General features: G+C 40.9%; 1 protein-coding gene across 4 annotated transcripts in view; it reads right to left on the bottom strand.

The window, feature by feature from the left end:
- The window catches only part of kcnip4a (potassium voltage-gated channel interacting protein 4a), a 137,656-nt gene that overhangs the window by 17,803 nt on the left and 97,949 nt on the right, over window positions 1-21,904 (bottom strand). Inside the window, exon 1 of one of the 4 annotated variants that reach the window (XM_084344873.1) lies at window positions 11,539-11,877. The exons of the other annotated variants lie outside the window; for them this stretch is intronic. Within the exon in view, the coding sequence (XP_084200999.1) occupies window positions 11,539-11,650 (112 nt within the window). The 5' untranslated portion in view covers window positions 11,651-11,877. Of the gene's footprint in view, window positions 1-11,538; window positions 11,878-21,904 lie in introns of those variants that run through there. 4 annotated transcript variants of the gene reach the window in all.

Genomic DNA, 21,904 nt, shown 5'->3' with positions numbered 1-21,904 from the left:
CTTAAATAATGAACACAAACATCCCAACACAACGACACACTTATTCTTCTTGGTACAAGAGTCGACAGCCATGATAGCTGCTAAGTGAGGCTGCACTTTGAGCTAAACCATAAAGTCAACGTGCTGACATGCTCACAGTGCTAACATGTTGATCTTTAGCAGGTGGAATTTTTATATCATCTTGTGTCTGAGTTTAGCTTGCTAGCATGCTAACATTTGCTAATCAGCATTTAACTCTTCAATAGGTAAAAATCCTTGAAGTCAACACGGTGAAAGGTGAAAAGTAAGCAGCACATTTTGAGGCTAGCACTGTGTTTATTACATCAGTATTTACATGACGTTTCTAAACTAACCAGATCAGAACAAGCCATTGTCTTTACTGAAACACTGTTATTACAAGTTAGTGTATGGTTGTTGCATCTGTCGATTACATAAGGTTTTCATGGAGACAGTATTTCCCCGATGACCTGATCAGCACCTCTCGTCCCATCAATAAGCTCCCACTGCTGATGACACGCCATCCTGACAGATTTAAAACCTGAACCAAGTCAATCCTGATCTTATCTCAAGTCGAGCTCACTCCTAATATAGCCTGTTTTTAAGTCCTGGCAACACAACACAGAACAATCAGACACCAATCTTGGGGTATCTAGTTCATCACAAGGCTGCGCTGTGTCTACTGCTGTGCATTTAAGGGCAAAATATGTAAACATTGCCGCTAAGCAGGTATGGATGCTTGCAGTCGCAGACATGATTGGAAAGTAACTTTCAGGATTTAAGCTGACAGCAGTATTCAATTCAATTTGGACTTTAAATTCTTGGGCTTCAGTTTGATTTTATCATTGCTTAAGGCACAGTATAATCAGCAGTCACTTTCTGGGATATTTCAAGTCGTATCTGTGAGTGATTTTATCTGGCTGTGGACACCAGCGCTGCCCTGCCATCTTTCTACATCTTAATGCGACTCTTTCTTGGTTCCTAACACAGAAGTTATAAATTACTCTTCAAAGAACTGGAAATTAAGCATTAACTATTTCACTGAGTTAGCGATTCATTTGTGATACTGGGACATGATTCCCAGCCAACACACCATCGGCAGCATATTCCTCCAAGTTATGCAGAGTTATGAACGACACAGTCTGACTTACTTTGTGTTTGCACTTCTTCTAAAGTGGATGGATAGGACAGTGAACAACTGATTTTTTTTATGGTGCATTTTGGGAGCTGAATCTAAAATGGGACTAAGGAAATGTCTCACTCCATTGGGAGTTCATTACTAAATACCTTTGATGGCATTTTCTGTACAAGTACATAAATTAAATCTTATTTCTAATCTATCTAGTATCTTTAGGGTTATTTTAACAGCTTTTCATATGCTAATGAATAACAACATTGACCCCGGAAGTACGATTACTTGACTGAACTGATTTATTGAACAGTGAATGCTATAGGAGGAGTATTTTGATATGTTTACCATCCTCACACCAGGTCTTAAGGCCAGTGGTTTCCAGGTGTTAATCTAATAACACCTTAATCTGTCTCCTGTGGTTCTCGAGACAGATGGCGTCAAAGTCAAATTTAAGGAATTGCTGCCTCTTTCAAAGGCAAAGGCAACTGCATGACATTTAGGTCCAGGCTAATGTCTTGCAGTGCTATACAGGCTGGTCAATACCCCTTCGATTTTGAATTTAAGCTCTATGATCTCTCCAAAGGTCAACTCAGTATTAGTGATGGTGTCACATTTTCATATTGTCAATTACACATATGGGGAGTCAAAAGCCTTTTGGGCAAATTCAATCTAAGTCAGCAAGAGCCTGAGGATACATGACTACACTTACGCCAAATATGTATTGGGTCAGTGGGCAGACAGCAGGCTCACTTTAACACCTCCTTCCAGTGTTTTGGTCCCAAGGCTGCATGTTGTTTTTGAGCTAAACGGGGACAAATGTGACAGACTCTTGGCAGCTAGCAATTAACTGAAATTACACCCAGCGAGACAGGGGACGAGGAGGGCACATGAGAAGGGTCTGGCAGCCTGGCCAGTGGTGGATTTTATCCATGTTGGCACGGTTCCCACACACACACACACAGACAGAAAGTTACATCAACGTTTCTGCCCAGCAGAATACTAAATTGGCATAACTGTTGTGTGGCTATTTTGATTTATTGCACTTATAAATGTGAAACCTTTCATAGCTCAGAGGAATACTTTCAATGGACTTCAGTGGAGTGGGGACATTTTAGAAATACATACTCTGCAACTCCTAAATTGGAAGGCAATGAGTAATACCACGAGTTCAGCATCTTTTGCCTCAGGTTGTCAGCTTTACTTGCTCACATAAACTCTAGAAATTCTCACTGTTCGTGCAGAAAGTAATGGAGGTGGATGGATTCTGGTCAGATATCTTCAACCTGCACAGAAGCATGTTTAGAAAAAGCTGTTCATACGGTGTGTATTCGAGAAGACACGTGGCTGTTTTACGCTTCCCCCAGAACAATAACTGAATAGAAATATGCCAACTGATATCAACTAAGAGAACTGTGAGAATGTGAATGGAAGTGCAACAATAAATGGACAACCAGACCCGCCAGAGGACAGAAGATAAAATGCCTTTCCTGTGGTGTAATGAATTCCCCTTTGTCGCAGCAAATATTTTCTAATGCTCCAAAACAAAATTACAGCCGACACCCAGAATACCAGAGCTGCCAACAGTGGACATCTGCTGATTACAATTCTGCTTTCGCAAGTGTTAGAACAGCAGATCCAAGTCAATAAAAGAAAAGTAATTTAAAGACAGGCCCCGGTGTGTAGTGAACAGGCTCATTTTATATCAGATAAATCACATGGACGATGAAGGAGGTGGATACGGATCTGCCATTTGTTCCCATTTGGTGGGCCCAAATACAAATAAGCCCCGAGATTGGAGTCAGGGAGAGCGATATGTCATTGCTGTTATTTAATAAAACAGCCTGCAGTTCCTTATGGCAGGCAGGAAAAATGGCAGTGAAATCGACTTAGAAGGAATGGGAAGGCAGGGTCGCAGCGTGGCCTGTCATGAAACTCGAGCCAACTGCGCACATTACTGAGACCACAAAGACCTTTCTGTCCAACAGTCCCGAATAAAAAAAACACTGTTTTGCATTTTAAATCTTTCTGCTGACACATGAAGTTACTCATCCTGTGACATGACGTCAACGTTTTGTGCTTCACTGCCAAGGATGGAAGGCAGGTCCAAATAATCTGAGTCCAAGACGACTGCAAATAAATCGAAGTCTAAACAGCCAAATGATCTGAAGCCTTGACTATTCCCCTCAGGTTAGTTATTGCAAGACAGAAGGCCAAGACGCAGAAACTACAGTAAAGCTTTGCTGGCAAATGGGACACATTAGCCATCACTTTCGGCCATTAGTACAATTAGCTACATTACATTTTGGCTAATGCACCTCTTGTGGTTATAATCAGTTTGAACAAGCCAGTTTGAGTGTCAGCAACTGTTTGCATGCACCCTAACGTACACTGATAACTAGGAAAATAGCCCAGTCAGAGTAAAAAAATCCTCCTGTTACCTCAATTGGAAAAGGCTGGCCTGATCCGATCTGATCAGATGAGGGTTTCAATCAGGTCGAGAGGGGGTAGTGTGAACTTTGATCGCTTGAAATCGTTTCTTTCCAGTTCTGTGCATGATTGCACCACTTGGGAGTAACAGTAGGTGACGTGAATGAGTTTCCATGAGGGGCAGAATTTATGACGTATAACACCACTGTAAGACCTTTAACTAATCACCTAGAGTTATACATACATTTGGTGTAAGTCTCATAGAAGAAGCATCACCTATAACAATAAAATATTAACTTTTATTTTCTGTTAGTCTGTTGTTGCCATGATCATTTTGACCCATTAGATGTCACTCTGTATGAGGCTCTAGCTCCAAAATCGCCAATAAAAGTTGAAGTTTTGTTCAAAGAATTACTGCTTCCGCATTGAGACGTATGCCGAATTTACAAAAACTTTGTGTTTATGAGACTTCTTTCATCTTCGGGCAGATACCACGCTTCACAGCAGTTGGAACTACTTGGCTCATGTCAAAATCAAACATTTTGTGGCATGTAAACACACATCTTGTGGGATTACTCAATTCCTAAACAGACCGAATTGAATCGGGTTTAATAAATATTGTCCATCTAACTGCAGCTAGTGTCTTTCAGTCACATTGGCTAATTTTTTAGCCGTAAGATGGACGTCAAATAAAGTGCTGACCTTCGCTGAGTATGACCGACTGCACTCACTGGAGCGCTGGAGACTGGATGCCAAGGTTCTTTATGAGGCGGAGCATGCTCTCATTCTGGCCATAATGACACACCATCAGAGGGCTGAGGCATTTATTGGAATCTAGGGGAGAGAGCAGTCTATGCTTTTAATTGCAATCATTTGTCAGTTGGAAGTGTTTCAATAATAGTCCGTCTAAAGGAACCTTGCTCCAGCATTGGAAGGAAAGGTCCTCTGCCCCTTTCTACACCAATCATTGTAATTATCATAAGGTGGGACAAGGAAGGAGACTGTATCACATTTCAGCTGGAAAGTTTAGTTTCAGTTTTCATGACTAAACCCCCCCCCCCAAAAAAAACAACATACTAAAAGAACAGAGTCTTTATGACTCATTTCCAAGTGAGTCATCCATATTCCTGCTGCTGACAGGAAGCTCGCACTGCTGCTGCCACCAGTCACCCAGAAAAGTGCATTAATGGATTTATGGATTTTACTCCAACAAGACATTCACTGTTTATATTTCGCATAAACAGCCCAAGATCCCAAAACAGCCTTTAGACTGAGATCTAATTTTCTCTATATGAACAAGCTCAGCCAAAGGACAAACAGAATAATGAAACTGGGGCAGTACAGCATCTGTTGCGATCTAAGACTGTGGAAAAAATAGCTATGAAATCACCAAAAATGAAACAAAATTGGCTCTGAGGGTTGATTACATTTTTTACTCACTTTATTTCATTACCTTTAAGACAATGCTGCTTTTAGTCATCGATATGCTGGCCAGTTTTGTGACAGAATTATTTATCATGTGCAATGACAGCCACCATCTGATTTGTGTTGATGTTTTTTCTGTGTATATTTTTGTGTATACATTTTTTTTAACTTTATGATATAGATCGTTACAGCTTACTAGAGCATTGTGGGTAAAAAACAAACAAAACAAATGTAAGGAGCCAAGGGAGGAGGGATATTTGAGAAAAATCTACAAGATTAAAGCTGTAAATTAATAAGAAAAAACATGGATGTTTCCTGAGATTATAAAGTCATAAAGTTAGAAGAAAATGTTTTGTCAAGGAACCACATCGCTTCACTCTGCAAGGTTGGATCAACCTCATCACACCACTTGCTGTGCATTATGCCTGAGGTGGATGACCAAATCAAATTTTACTTTGAAATCAGATTTAGCAATGAGGAAATACTCTGACTTCAGCCCAGAATCACCACGTCATCATAAGCATCCAGACCTGCAGACCCAGTCGAAAGTTATGTCTCTCCAAAGAGCGAAGGTGTTTTATCATCTGGTGAAAGAATTTCTAATTTTTCCTGAAAATGTATCACTTCAATCCCACAGTGTATCCTCTTTTTCCTCATGAATTTACCATTTTAATCTCAGATATTCTGAATGTTTACTCTGAATATTACCCTCCTCTTGAGGCTCCATCATTATTTTTTTTTTAAACATACATACAGTGGATCTAATACAGTGTCGTAGATATTATTTGACTCCTTAGAAAAATATATTTAATTTGTGTGTAAGGACTGTCTGGCTTCACAGCTGATAATGTGCGATATTTTATCAGACGCAGTGCAAATTAAAACTCATCCCCGCACATTAAATGGTTTCAATTATTACAGAAGTCACTGGCAATGAGATTAACTATAGATACAACTCAGCACTTTCCCTCCCAGTGTCCCAGTTCTCTTTACATTACTGCACCCAGCTGATGAAGTTTGCAGGCGGACCAGACTATTTCCACCACTTATCCCCCAACCATTAGAAGCAATGAGTGAACTCGATTTGAACAGGGCAGACTTTGTGCAGACTTCACAAAAGAAACGTTCAAACACATGGTTCTTCATCCATGGATGGGACTATAAAGCCTGTTATATTCAATCCGGCTGAAAAAAACAAAACAAAAAGATAAAAAATTTGCAATCATCTATACTGTTGGCAAGGAACTACTACATTATGCATGAGAACCTATGTCCTCGGCTTAATTATGGTAAATATTGTTGCTCTACTCATGTGGCAACATGATTATTCATTTTGTTGGCTAATTAAAGCCATGAACGTGCCGAATGGGCGTACTGATTTTATAACCTTGATTAAAAAATAAATATGTGCAGCTTCAAAGCTCTCGAGATAGTACTAAAGCTTAAACCTTAAACTATGCAACATTTTTCCTTAATAAGACCCCCACAATCTACATTATCAAATAACACTGTGGTTCACTTCACTAAAGCAATGCAGTATTCACGTTTAATAACATCTGAGAATATCACAAGCTGGTGCTTCAGAGACGCTGTACATTATACTGCATCCCTGCACTGCTACGATACAAAGGTCATTTAATTAAGTACATCTTTAAGAATACAATCTGCCTACAGCTCGCCCTTCCATGGGGAGCCTTTCAGCATGCGATCATCCATTTTAAAACCTTTGCTCGGACGCATCCGTAATCCTCTTTCTATCAGGATGTATTATCTGTGATGTTTTCATCAGAATTGATTACTAGACTGATACTTGCCCTTGCCTTCCTGACTCAAATTGACAGGCAAGAGTCCTTTTACTACCAATAAGCTCCCTTAGCCTTGCCCTTCTTCGTCCCTCTAAAGACACCAGAGGGACCTTTAAGTTAGGACACTCAGGCAAAGGTTAAGTCAATCATGCCACAGCTCTGAACAGGCATTATGGAGAATAGGAAAAAGGTAATTGGGCTAGTTGATTGTTGTCCTTTCAATGGATTGGTAAGCTGATGGAGAAATACAGCTTGCAGGGGAGCTGCTCTCTGCTCTCTCACTCCAGTACCTGTAACTGAATCATTGTTTGCACATTTTCATTTTTTAAATCCTCCTTACTTGAGTAATAACAACATTTATTTTCCCAGTGGACATTTCCAATTAAATTAACTGCACAGATCTTAAATGCCATCATCAGAAATAATGAAAAAGATGCTAAACAATTCTGCTGACTCAACTTCGATGATGGATGTTTGACTCGACGAAGAAAACAATCCCATAAGGATGCGGTGCAGTTTATAGCGAACCCATAAACCAGTGTGTGCGAGTGTACTGGAAATGTACCCGCTCCTGCACTTACCAAAATGAAGAACACACATCAGTATTTGACAGTGTGTCAAATCGCTCACTGGTGGCCTACTTTACAGAGCACCAGAAATACCTGGTCAAGAAATGATGACTTAAAGACCGCTATGACTAACAGCGTCAGCCTTGGACGCTGGGCCTGGCACAGCTTTATACCCACATGATGTGATTATCAATGACATGCACCGTCAGAACTGCTAGATCACAGCTAAATGCCACCAAACGGCAACAGAAAGGTCATTCATAATTTTGTATCATAAAAATTCAACAGGCTCGTTTGATTGGTAAATCTGAAAGTTTTGCAACCTGTTTCAAATCCAACAGCCTTCCTTTGGTGACATTTCCTGCATCTGATACCAAACAACAGGATAAAGGTGATCAAGGGTTGACTCTTAACAACTAACTGATAATAATGTCTCAATAGTTGTTGGGATATTTTAGTCTAAAGCGAAGTGATGGTATGACCATGCTGCTACCTTTGCTAAAATGGTTCAATTTATGAATTGGGGAGGAGAAATTAATCAAAATAATAACATTATGTATCAATTTCATTACACTGTTTGTGTCACATGAGGGGTTTGGGAAGTATGTACAAAGCCTTCGATAACAGTATATATAATTTCATATCACAATACCAATATATCTGGTGATATTTATCATTTCTAGGAAATCATTTGATAAAGAAGAAAACAAATGTATCAAAAGTCTAATGTCTATGCTATCAAATACAACAAAGAAAACAAAAATGTATATCATCTCATGGTGTGTATCAGCATATTGCCCTAAAAATTGCTACAACAGCCACTGGGATCCAACCAGAAGTTCAATCAATCAGCTCAGAGGTCTGGACCAGAATGATGGTATAGAGTTTTGGTTATATTCTCCAGCCCTGTTATAAGTTTGCTTTAACTGTAGTCTCAGACATATTTTGTGGTTTAACTCCGACACTCCACCACCAACACACTGACCCACCAGAGCAATGAGCTGCTAATTACTTTGAGTGAAAACAGACAATCTGCAGCAAAACTGGCCCAGGTCAGTGCTGACACCAACTCTCTCCACTGCCAGACCATAAATCCCCATCAAGGACACACAGACAACACAAGAACTTTGTTCGATGGATATCAGTGCTAAGGCGCTCTGTGCACCCCCGCCAGATAATAGCAAAGGGCGGGTCCAAATTGACACAGCGTCCCATCCCTGTTCGGGTAATGGTGTACTTGTGAGTGTGTGTGTGATTGAGGGGGTTGGGGTTGGGGGTGTTGCTGCGTGCGGCTGAACGAGAGAATTATTTATCATTGTGTGACACACTGATTAGTCTGCACCCTGTGAGGCTTTGCTCAGCACTTTGCGCTCGTGGCTCTGCCTTGTTTGAGTGCAGAAATGTACATATGTGTGCAAAAGATCAGGACGTGTGAGTGTGTGTGTGTGAGAGAGAAACAACTTCTTTTGTTGCAATGAATCCAAGCAAACCAGACAAGGAAATGTGAAGATGCAGTCCAAATTTCTACAAAAGAAAGAGAATGTCTGACAAGAGGGCTCTTTAAATGATTTTACCAGCCAATTGGAGCTACCACGGAGCCAGCTGCTGTGAAATTCAAATACTAGCCTTGGGATAGATCGCAGGAATACATGCACAACTCAGTCCAGCTGCATTTACAATTAAACTGCAAGTGGCTACACATACGCCGCTTGCCAGGCCTTGCTCAGTACAATGCTCTGGTGATTGTGCATGGGCTGACGCAATGATCTTGTTATATTTCTTCAACATGTACAATTGCCAGTGGCAGGCAGAAGCTGTTAATAAACTATGTTTTTCAGGTCTGAAGTCCTTATAATCTGCAACAGAAGCAATCAGAGTGTACAGTCCCTGCAGGCCAACCTTGACCCCCTCCGCTTGCAATGTGTGGTCTGCTACAACTTGATCTTAGCAAAGCTTTCAGCTTCCCTTCTTTGCCAGCTGACGCTACAGTAAAGAGTGAGACAGCGTACAATAACTCAAGAGAGTTCTCTCAGCTCGCATTCTCTGCCGCAACTGGAGAGTTGCCAGTTTGAATCTGCAGCCCAGCTGAGAAACTCCCTCGGCGTTTACCACACAGAGGCTTTTAAAGCTAGACCTTTATCCCCGGGATACCTCGGTGGGAGCTGCTCAGGTGGCCGACAGGAGAGGGATGTGATTGTACTGGGCAGCTCCCAGCTGTGAACATGTCTGATTGTATGAGTGTGAAGCAGAGCGTGTATGCTCAGTTAAACACCTCCCCAGAGGTTTTATAAAAATAAAAATAGGGGACAAACAAACATTTTTTTTAAGTAACGGCAGAAGGTGACAGCTGCGAAACTGGATGTGTGTTACAAAATGTCAACATAGGTTATTCTTGTGACTGTGTGAAGAGGAGACAGTGCGGTAGCTCAGTGGTCTGGACTGTCACTTCACAGCAAGAACTAGGTCCTGAACTCTGATCTCAACAATCATTTGCCGGCTTCAGAACAATGACTTGCTGCTTTTCGTTTTTATCACTGTAAAATGTAATCTTGGGTCTGTGAACTGTTGTTGGGCCCTGGGAAATTGTGATAGATGTTTTTTATTTTCTGACACCTTATACACTAAAAGATCAATCAATCAATAAGAAAAATAACCAACAGATAACTTGATAATCTTAATAATAGTTAGATGCAGCTGTAGAGAAGTTTGCATTGAAGCGGAGTCAATTAATCAGTGACTTGGCAACTATTCCTTATAAAAGATTCATAATCTTTTGGTTTCCATCATCTACCTGCCGATGCAAAGGGTTAACTTTGAACTCAGTTTCCTCCGACCCCATCAAACATGCAGCTCACATCACATTTAGTCTTCAAATGTGCGATCGCCTGTATTAATATTTTTAAAAAACATCTGTGATCTCTTATTTTCAACACCAATTGCCTTATTTTCAATCTCTTGCGCCGCTCCTGCTCCTGAACGTAACTTCAAACACATGCACACAGCATCAATACCTGTATCGACTGCTTGTCAGGTACCTCGGGCTCAGATAACAGATATTCTCTAAGTAATTACACTCTGAGACACCTGTGAGGAATACAGATTGCATCGACAGGCAAGCGGCGCTCGACGCTCTGGTTTGACATCTGTATCTTTTCACCATGGAAAACAATCAATATCACGTCGGCTGCATTGTTTAGACGGAGCGAGGGGGGAGCGCGTCTCTGCTTGCCGCTGTTTAGTGATGGATGTAAACTGTTACGCTGAGCAAGAGCTTCACAGTTCCCACAAATGAAAACACTGCTCCCATGTGCCTTTGGAATAACACTACCACAGACGCCAACACCTCCGTGCTCCGTGTAAACACTTCCCTCAGGTCAGGTCTGCTTTTTCCAGCTACCCACTATTATTACTTTTTCTTATCTTGTCTCACTGAATATGCACACAGCAGCTGATTGATTATCCTAATTAGAAAATAAGGCGTGTTTACTAAACAGTGGTCTGATGGATGGGCTAGTTTGGAGCTCAAACTGCTTACTATGCTGCTCTACTTTATTTAATGAGACGACTGCAGTAGATCCAAACTAAACAGTTTATTTAGGCCTGACACACTCTGTGCCAAGTAAGCCTCGAGTTGAGGCAACAATGGGATGCATGCACATGAAGAAGTTCACGCGTTTATAAACTATACACACGAAAAAAGAGGAATCAACTCCACAATGTATGAAAAAAAATGAACTCAGATGCTTGAAAAATGACAGGAACTCTCATTTCTCGGCTCTAGAAATTCAGTCAGAAGTCGCCGCTCAAGCTCTTCGATCTTTCTGTCCCGACACATTTTCCCTGCTCAAGATCCCTTCCTCCCTCCAGTCGCATCACAAGCTCACACATATTTCTGTCACATTTTCTGTTTTTCATAACGTCACCGCGGAAAAGACGAGACAAAAGAGTCACTGAGACTTTCTTGCTTTGGTGTGGTGACCTCAATTAAGTTTTCAAATTGCTGTGTTCAAACTTCAAGTGACTTTCAAGAGAGTTCTAGCCACCGCAGAGACAGAAGCTGGAAATGACTAATTCAAAATCTATTAGCAAGTTTCACTACATATTACATATCTACCAGCAAGCAATTCTCTATTTCGGCTGTGATTCCTGTCTTTTTCTTCTTCAATCTCCGTCAGCATCTTACCCTCTGAGAAGCTGATGAGCCCCAGGAGGTGCAGCAGCTTGATCGAGGCGAACACCAGCACCACGATGCCCACCGTCTGCAGCCCCTCCGTCTCCCAGATAGCGTTCAGCATTGCTCCGCCCTCTGCCCACTCCGGGCCACCATACCCAGACCCGAACCCGGAGCCTGAGCCGGCCTCCTCGCCCTCGGGGCCGCCAGGACCAGCGCTCCCTCCCGGCCCTGCACTCCAGTTCCCCTGCACCAACTCCAGCGCTACACCGGCCCACACGCACGGGCCGGGCGCCTCCTGGCACCCGCCTACTGCCCGCTGGCTCCCTAAATCCAGTCTGGGTAAGGTTAAGAATGGATGAGCTCAGCCCAAGCGAGAAAAATTGGCCTCAGGTTTGTGAGCAAGCAGGAGTTATGAAGGATCTCTCTGATCTCAAGAGGTCACCGAGAATTCAAAAAAGCTGAATCAAAGAAGAAAGTCCACACATGCTGATCTCTTCTTTCCCCTTCTCGCAAATGAGACACGTGAAAGCAAACTCTGCTCTTCTCTGACAGTTTGTGGCTCTCCCTCGCTCTTTCAGGCACACTGACTGCCTCACTGCAAAGTAAAGGGAGGGAAGATGAGAGGGAGTGGATATGAGTGAGGAGGGAGGGGAGATGAAACTGAGGCAGAGGGGAGGTGTGGTGGTGCTACAGTGGAAGATGCACAACCTCTCGTGAGCTATGCGTGTTCATATCAACTTAAGACGCGTAGAAACCAATCCGAAAAATGCAAATACAGAACCGAATGACAGCACAGGGTATGTTGATGAAGGTCAGTGTTTAGTTATTGTGTGTATGTTTGTGTTTAGTCATTACTACTGTATAGTCTAGGTTTGTTTTGCATGTGTATTCATTATGTTTAAATCCAGTATTTCTGCAGAATTGCAGATACAAATTAGGCTACACTAACATCTGCATTATACTATTTGTTGAATTAAGATTCCTGCACTGGCTGGATGCTATTTTTTCTGACTTGTGTGAAATGAACAAAATTTAAAACCCATTCTGGCTCAAACTATTGATCATATCTAACTATCATATTAAAGTCAATATGAAAGAAAGACCATAATCTGATGAATCACTTTATTTAAACTGAGGTTTTTGTTCAAGGATTTCTTAATTTTCTTTTTGGGGTGACGATGTCATAAAATATGAGGACAGACATTCAATTCTTTATTCAAAGCCTCAATAGAGGGTGCAAATGACATTTGGTTCAGACCTACTATAGCAATATCATTAAATCATGAAAATGACACTCTTTCTGTGCTATGGGAAGGATTGGAGTTAAAGACGAAGGAAAAAGAGGGGAAAATAATTCCACACTGAAAAGCAAGATGGACAGCCAAAACAATAGCTTAACTATACAGCATTCGTAGTCATCTACTTAAATCAAACGGACAAAATAAATCTCTCACGCTTCAAACTACTGTTGGAAATAGGCTTTTGGAAAGCTTTCCCATATGGCAATTTTTCAAGAAAGTGTTTTAAAAGGTTGAAGCTATGAGTAAACACATAGAAAAGAAAACCACAAAAGGGAGAGAGAAGAGCAACGAATGCGAAAGTTCCTATAAATGTCCACCTGCTAATTCTGCCTTCTCCAGGCGTCTAAAGCCGAGGACAGAAGGGTTTGATGGAGAAGGGGAATAGGGGAGCGAACATGTCTCAGCGGTCTTTACACACACTGATGAAAGACCATAGAAAGTGAGGGGGGAAAACAGCATTGATCCACACCACTTCATTAAATGTAACTGCTAGTTTTCAAGAGGAGTTTGATTCCACTGAGATGTAACAGACTGATGGAGAGAACAAAGTGTGTGCGAGTGTGCGTGGCAAGAGAGTGAGGCTGTTTCATGTAGTCAGTGTTTGGAGCAGATAAGTGAAGACACCACCATCTACTGTCCCTGTGTAGTCATAGTCATTATTACCCACCCAACAGATTCATTAGTTCTTCACAAATCTGTCGAGAACAGTGTTTTTCATTTAAAAAACAGAACTTAAATAAGTTACCCATGATTGCACTCAACACCACGTCATTAACCACGCTAAACACACACTCAAAACATCTAAAAACGCTATTTTAAGCTCATGAATTTTGTTCATTCATTTGCAACTCTAAACAGAGCAAATATTCCAGCCGTATATCACTGATGCAAATGCACAAAGCCACTTTAATTACAATCATCGCGGCAGTGAATTACATTAGCACTGTTAAAGGAACAGTCACTTGCCACTTACTCAATTGCCCTATGATACATGTTCAATAAGACTCAGCTTATTCCGGTGATGGAAAAAAACTCACATGCATTCATTTACATGCAGTCCATCTGCTGCTGCTGCTGCTCTTTTCTGAACAACATGGAATTTAAAATGAGCGATGCAAGTCTGCTTTAAAAAAAAAAAAAAAAAAAAACAATCTTTGTGAATAATTTAGCATGATGGCGTTTGAAAAAGAAAATAATATTCAGCAGACACATCCTACTTAATCTGGATGGCCCGCGGCCATGTGAGGAGTCTTTTTTGTGCGAGTCTCATCCACACAGACGGTGAAGAATGCACGCTGACAGTCAGTCATCATGGGCTTGTAGGTCATATGTCGGCAGGGCTAGAGGGTCACATTTGACTGCATACAGCAACCACGGACAGCTCGAGTGTGTGCTGTTTTTAAAGTAGAATTACAGAAAAATGTGCCTTTCTAGACGACAACACCGTGATGCATGCTTCCTGGTTGGGAAATTAGCTTGTTTATTAGCTTGTTCCAGTAAAGAGTGACTGCAGAGTGTATTTTTTTTTCCAAGTTGCCACTAATGAATGGACTTCCCATTGCTATCAGCCTACATTAGCATACAGATTCTCCTTGCCTAAGGGATATCAACCAGGTAAAAAAACATTTCCAGAACATATCAGTTTCCAAGTTCCAGTTTGTCTGGCCCACAGGTGAGGAGATTGCATACTCATTTTGATTAAACATTAAAGATGCTATAAACAACAACTGATCAAAGAATTATCAACTGAATCAAACCGTTTTGGCACCTTTTAGCTCATTGTTTTGGTTTTTCAGCCCACAACTTTATTATTTTGGTTCACGCTCACCGTTCTCATCAGTGTTGTTATGCAGGCACTAAAAAAGTTTTAAAAACCTACCGAACACTATCTGTCCAACGCCAAACAACAGACAAAGTTAACAGCGAGCTTGTGAACATATCATGGAGCATTTAACCGCTAGAGCCAGATTAGGAGCGTTTTTACATCTTTATTCAAAAAGTTTTTGTTTTTAAACCCGCAACTTTACTCTTCTGGCTCACTTGGCTCTCATCAGAGTCGTCTCCAGCATTAGCGGGCAGCTGTTTACAGCGTAAAAATTTACTCTTCACCCTCTTTTTCCTAATTGCTCAGCACCAAATGGCAGACAAAGTTAAAGACTATCTGGTCAACAAAGTGGAATGTTTATATATACACAGAGCGAAAAGGAGAGTTAACATTGGACTTAAATTTGTCAGATTGCAAGAAACATGACTCCAAATGTATGCCAATACTGCTGCAGTTTATTCCTGCGGCCAAGTAGCCAACAAGATACAAAAAGTTGTTGCAGGATTAAGAGAACAAATAATTGAAATGCTAAATAGAATGAGACCCATTTCAAATGTTATTGTGGCACTGTAGTAAGTCCATCAAAGTTAATACAAAACCCCCATGAGGAAGAATTGCTGGTTTGGTTCAAAGCATTACCCAGCTGTCATGTACAGTGTAGTGTATTGGGTGTAAGCTGACCTAACTGTTGGATGCTTCAGTGAATTCTGGGCTGCAACATCCAGCTCACAGCAGCGCTGCCAACATGTGGGGACTGGCACTACATCAATGAAGCCACAGTCGCATCACATCGCACATGTGCAGCAGCCAACAGAGGCATCAGTTTCCTGAATGCAGCCAAGTTTCCCAAAGCCAGGGAGATGCATCGCCTCAGGCCTTACTCTGCCATGTCCTGGCTCTCCAAACAGTCCCTGATCGACTGATGGTTAATAAAACATGTAAGTATGATTGACCAATCATAACCTCTCTCCAGCATAGAGATACTATATCCAACCAATAAATTATTAAAGCATTGAAGGTGGAGGTGAAAAGGTAAGCCACAAAGGAAAAAGAGTGGGGGGATGTTTTTTTGTAATCCATGGAGCATCAGTCCACATATTACTGAAGCCATGATTCTGTCAATGCTGCTGACAGGTAAAAATGACATCCCACATCTTGCTCCATTAATGTCACACAAATTCTGGACAATCACCACTGTTATGCTGCTGCAGCATGGCAGCTCTGACAGATGGAGAGGCTAAACATTCTGCCTTTATGGACCTGACAAGGCTATTTTGTTTTGGAAGATTCATCACAAAATGATTTTACATTTAAATCAGGAAAAAGAAGATGGGAGCTGTAGAGTGTTGACATTTCTTTGATGAGAAACAAAGATTTGAGTACAAAAGGGCCCTTGAATGGAGGGCTACTTAGAAAGCCGATGACTCAGTGATGTTTTCCACTGAGAGCACTACAGTGTTGTAGTTACTCCTTGCTGAATATTTAATTTGAAAAACTAGTTATCTGGTCTTTGTAATGGTTAATTACCTGAAGAAATTAAGTATATTTTAAAGAATAGTGTTCTCATCCAAATCACATAAAAAAAAACCTCATCTCTTCAGCAAAACTTTCCTGTTTTATAGTGAATGGTAATGTACCGGTTTCCATAGTAAATATTAATGTACCAGTTTCTATAGCTAATAGGTGAAGAGAAAAATACCTTCTTTGACTTGAGAATGGAACTGTAAAGAAATGTACAGAAAGCCCTTTACCCCGTTACCTACTGTTAGGACAAAAGCTTCATATGAATTATGTGTAAATTTAAATACATGTTTTTTTTCTCCACATAGTTGTTCAACCTTTGATTGATTCTGGTTCATTCTGAGTTGCAAAAATGTCAGATCAAGAGTGTCATCTTCTCTATGTAGACCAGAAAAAAATACTTGTGTAACATTGAAGGTTAAGTCTGAAAATCGTCTGAACAGACAATATTACTCTGAGACGGATGGGTTATATTGACTGTTTCTCTCAATATCCATGACTACCAAACAGAGATACATGACTTTCAGAAATACAAACTGGTATAATTTGTCTTCTCCAATCCCCTGATGACAACTTGCACCACCCAAATCACCACATGCCATCATGTCTTCAGTAAATGGCTTCAACAAAGACCTTGTCCACCTTCCGTAAACTCTGACGGGCCGTATCTCTATCTGATCCAAGTCTGAAATGTCAACCTGCACCGAGGTCCGTCTTGTCTCCATCTCTGCAGTCCAGATTCTCTCTTTGTGTAACGAACTGGATAAGTGTGGGTGACGAATCGGCTGCCTTTTTGTTCATCTGCCTCTGTGGACTGATAGTCATTGATCTTGGGAAAGATTATGCATTTTTCTCACTCATCGCTGCCACCTGTCTCGCCACTTTCCATCCTCGGTATCCGCAAGGGGAGAGGATCTTATCACTTCTTGTCTGGACACAGTCGACATGGAGGACATGACCAACAGATCAATGAATCAGTCTCACCAGCAGGGCTTATGTTAGATATAAAACATAGAGAAAGATAAAAACAACAGAAGACAAGCCTAAATGTTCCACTTTCCACACTGTAGGTTATGGTGAGGATGAACTGCTTAGACTATTAGGTGTAGAAAAGAAAATTGTGATAAAACAAAATTGAACGCCACAGGTGTGGAAGGAATTTAAATTAGTCTTTTTCTGAGATTTAACAGCCTCTGAATTAGTTTTCTCATACAGCTCCAAATGGCGCTTAACCAACAACCCCCAAGACCAAAATTTTCATTAAGTATTGGATAAGTTTTGTCTTTCTTAAGGCACAAAGTGAATGTGCGGGACCAGGAGACTGGAGCTGGCTTCAATATAATCAATCAAAGCAACGGCAGATTGGTGACGGGCGGAGATGGGATCGCGTCGCTGTTTACAGATCAGCTCAAGGTACAAGTGGGTGATATAATTAGGCGACACCTGCAGTGATTTGCTCAGGCATGCAAAGCGGCATTAGTGTTTGGATTGTGTTTTCCAAGGCACATTAAAATGGGGCTGTCATATTTACTGAAGCGGCACCTGTGAAGGGGAAGGCAATTATAAGCTGTGAACCGGGGCAACCCTCAGTGAAGCAGCATGTGCAATCAACCATGGAGTGGCATGGGGTGACTCTGATATTGACAACTTATTTTGCGGACTCTCCTGTGCATGCATTTACTTGAATTTGCAATTTTCAACCCATCAGGAAGGTATCGACAAGTGTGACTGTTTTAGCTTCGTGTGGGAGCTGTTGTTCAGTCCACTGGATATTATCAAGATTATAACTAATGTGTATTTGCGGCTCCTGTGGTAATGTCTCATCATTCAAGGTTGGATGGGTAGTAAACACATGAGTTTGAACTCTCTGTGCTGATCATTTCCCATCTGAATCACTTCAGTCGAGTTACCCTGTTTGCAAGTCCTGTGAAAGACCCAAATTTTAAAAGCAATGGGCCGATTCCGGACGCACACTTGAAATTTAATCTTTAAATCCAAACTGGGCTTTCACGGCAAATGCACCAGCTTGGCATTTTAGCTGAATCAACAATGCACTACTTGCTTCTCAAGTAGTAAGGATTTTCTGCTTTTCATTGTCTCTTGTAAAGGTGAATATCTTATGGTTTTAGACTGCAATTTAACAACGTTACCTTGGACTGTAGGAAATGAGGAAAAATCACTTTTTTCTGACATTTTAATGACAGTTTAACGATTTGCTGATAAAATAACAGCTGGAATAATCAGTGGTGATATTGTTAGTTGCAGCAATGACATTGTGCCAAAGAAGGCCAGTTGGAGATGTGAGGACGCTCACCTGAAAGGGTAATTCCGGTATTTTTAAACCTTGGCCCTAATTCTACTTAATTTGTTGTTTAAATGACTGATATTGTAGATGCAAAAAGTTTTGAAATCAAAGTTGAACATTGCAATGTAACTGAGGTAATTGGGCTCTTCCAGTCTACTGACCACTCAAAGCGCTTTACAACACTTGTCACATTCACTTACACATTCAAACATTGATGGCAGAGGCTGCCATGCAAGGTGCCAACTGCTCATCAGGAGCAATATGGGGGTTCAGTATCTTGCTCAAGGATACTTCGACATGCAGCCAGGCTAGGAACCAGGGATTCAAACCAGCTACCTTCCGATTACTGGACAAACCTGCTCTATAACCTATAACCCTCCTGAGCTATAACCGCCCCCCCGAGGTCAAATGTGCCATCAAACTAAAAGTGCTCGTTGTTGCCACTGACAGGCTCAGATTGTTATTCTATGTGTTTGACAGTGGTATGGAATGGACATTTTTAATAGGTTAGCTTGGGATTTATATCTTGATACACACAATAACACAAACAAGCAAACCAATCGAGGCAGGGGTAAAAAAAAATGTATGTAATGATGTAACAGTTTTTGGGGTGTCTACCAAACAAATATGTTTATTACATCTGGTGAACAAGATTTGCAATTATAACGCTGTTTTGTCACATTTGACTTTCAATCTGGGTATTCAACCGAGACATATTGTATATACTGTGATACAGAATTATATCTGTGCCAAATCTGACTGGAGAAAAGATTGGAGAAGGCAGTTTTGTGTAACCAAGGGTTATAACTACATACTGCACAGTGATCATACCAGCATGTACTGTAGTTGACAAACACGCATTCGTTAAAATAAGCCTAGACAACAGCCTGGAGATGAATGATTAAGCTGCCTTGTATGATGTTAAACAGTTGAAAAAGTTAACCTCCCTTAGTAAATAGCATTCATTTAGCAGACATGCCAGCAGGATCACTAGATTGTTATCAACAACCTATTGCATTCCAGATGATTAGCTCTATTGTAAAAGGGAAAAGTCAATGGCATCGTCTGCAATTGGACAGGGCAGTGTGCCCGAGTAGATAATATTGACCTGCTTTTCTCTGTGTCTCAGCCATATTAGCTCTGGCGTGGCCATCTTACAGTTCATTGTAGACAACACGCAGTGGCCAAGAGCAAGACATGGGTCGCCAGCCTGTCATGTGATTCACGGTGCGCTATCCCTCAAGCTGCAAAGTGCCAGTCAAACTAAACTTCAGGTGCAAAGGTCAACAGAGGATATGCATTAGCAGGAACAGTAAAAAAGAGAGAAAACGAGAGGGGCATAAAATGCCAGACAGAGTACAGAACAACTGGAGCCACTGTCCGGAGGATGAGATATGGCGAGCAGAGTTCATCAGAGAGAAACAGACGCTGAGAGGAAATCGATACAGGTGCTTATTTCTTGAAGGAATCATGAATTTTGAGAGTGAGATGGCCTGTAGAGCTAATGAGACTTGTGGAAAAAATATTATTAAGTGTACAGTAAGGGATTAAGTCAAGGAATTAGCAATATATAAATGCAAATGCCTTGTGTAATTTCCAACCTTATTGAAAACATAAATCATGTTACTGAAACTCTATTAAGCATTAAATCAAATGAATCTCTGTAATATTCATATCACTGCTGAGGTAAATCACCAAAGAGAGCCTGAATTGATGGATTGAGTGAATATTGGACTTGCATTCAACAGGTAGGAAGAGCAAAGACTTGCTTCTGTTTGATGTGTAAGACGCCTTGTCTGAGCTGATATAGTGCAGCTTTTTGCTGTGAGTTTGTGTCAGACTCTACTCGCTGCCCTTTTCTGCTCAAAAAACACTCAATGCAGCTTTAAGGTTGCTTAAAGGTCCCTCGTGGAGCTTTTCTTGTAAACAAACCTTCAAATTGAAGTATCTGCTTACAACCAGTGTGTTCAGCAAAACACATTGTGAGTGTCCTTGAGGTCTAACATCATGCTGAATGCATTTCCTCCCCCATACAAAATCTGCAAAGCTGATGTTTTTAATGCTGTGAAAACAGCATTGTTTACATCTATCTTTAAAGGAGCACTTCACCCAAAAATGTATTTCAGTCATCATCTACTCACCCCCATGCCGATGTAATGTCGGGTGAAATCTCCTAGTCCACAAAACATTTCTGGGGCTTCACAGCAAAACAGTGTTGCTGCATTTTCTAAAACAACGGAAGTAGATGGGGACTTGTTTTTAAATGTTAAAAAAATACTGGCGAGAAAAAGCATAAAATGGCTCCATACAGCTTGTCCAGCATAATCCAAGCCTCCAGAACCTCAAAAATCCTAAATTGATTAGAAAAGATATAATTTACACCCCTTTTTTTTTCACGTTTGCTGCTTAGCTAACTGTGTTGGTGCACAACCCATCTGAAGTGGGTGCATGAGCTCGACCTTGCATCCATGGTGTAAATAACATCTTTTCAAATAAATTTTGGATCTCAAGGCTTCCAGAGACTTATATTAAGAGCTGTATAGAGCTGTTTTCTTTCAGTGGTTTTGCTACATTTTCAAACAGGTCCCGATCTACTTCGGTTGTTTAGGGGAAGGCTGCAACGCTGTTTTGCTGTGAAGCTCCGACGTTTCCACGTTACTGTATTCCTAACTCATAACTGGGAAAGAATAAAAACAATCTCCTTTTAGCCTTCAAGTCAGGATGAATGGTAAACTCATGAAGAAGGTAATGAAGAAAATCATTAAGCAAGAAGGGCTTGCTAAATATTGTAAGCATGGGCCAGTCCTGAGGCAACCTTAGGGCCGAGGTGTTAATCTCCCTGTACCAAATATTATGGTATTCAATACTGCTTCATGCCTGTTTAATTGTGTAGAGACATCCCTCGCCTACATTATTATATGAGAAAAAATAATTTATTGTTGTTGTTTTGTTCACAGATCTGTGAAGCAGGTCAGATATCACTTAGCAGCAGAGCACGCAGCAGAATAAAATACAAGTTTTAATGACCCTAAAGAGAAAAAATTAAATCATACACCTTGACTGACTTGATATCATTCCAGTTCGTTAAATTCAAATGTATTCATCCCTGTGGCAGAGGTACCTGAAGTCACTGTCAAGCATTTTCTCTGAAGATCTGAAGCACATTAAATGAACAGGGTTGAAATCAATGTAACTGAATATATTCACGCTCCTTTAGAGACATGCAGTTGTTACACAGTGACAATGACAAAGTATGCAGAGGTAACACATTTAAAGTTTTTCTAAACATGATGAAAACAAGGAATCTATAGTCCAATAGGATTACTCTCTAGTTTTATAACAGTGGACGCAGTTACACGAAACCCTGCAACAATAAATAGCAACATATTTTTTGCGGCACACAATCAGGCGGAGTGTTATATT

Source organism: Pagrus pagrus (genome assembly GCF_965226575.1).
Source record: "Pagrus pagrus genome assembly, chromosome: 22".
NCBI classification, from domain to species: Eukaryota; Metazoa; Chordata; class Actinopteri; order Spariformes; family Sparidae; genus Pagrus; species Pagrus pagrus.
Note: the sequence above shows the minus strand (reverse complement) of the source record. Positions and strands in the feature narration are given on the sequence as shown.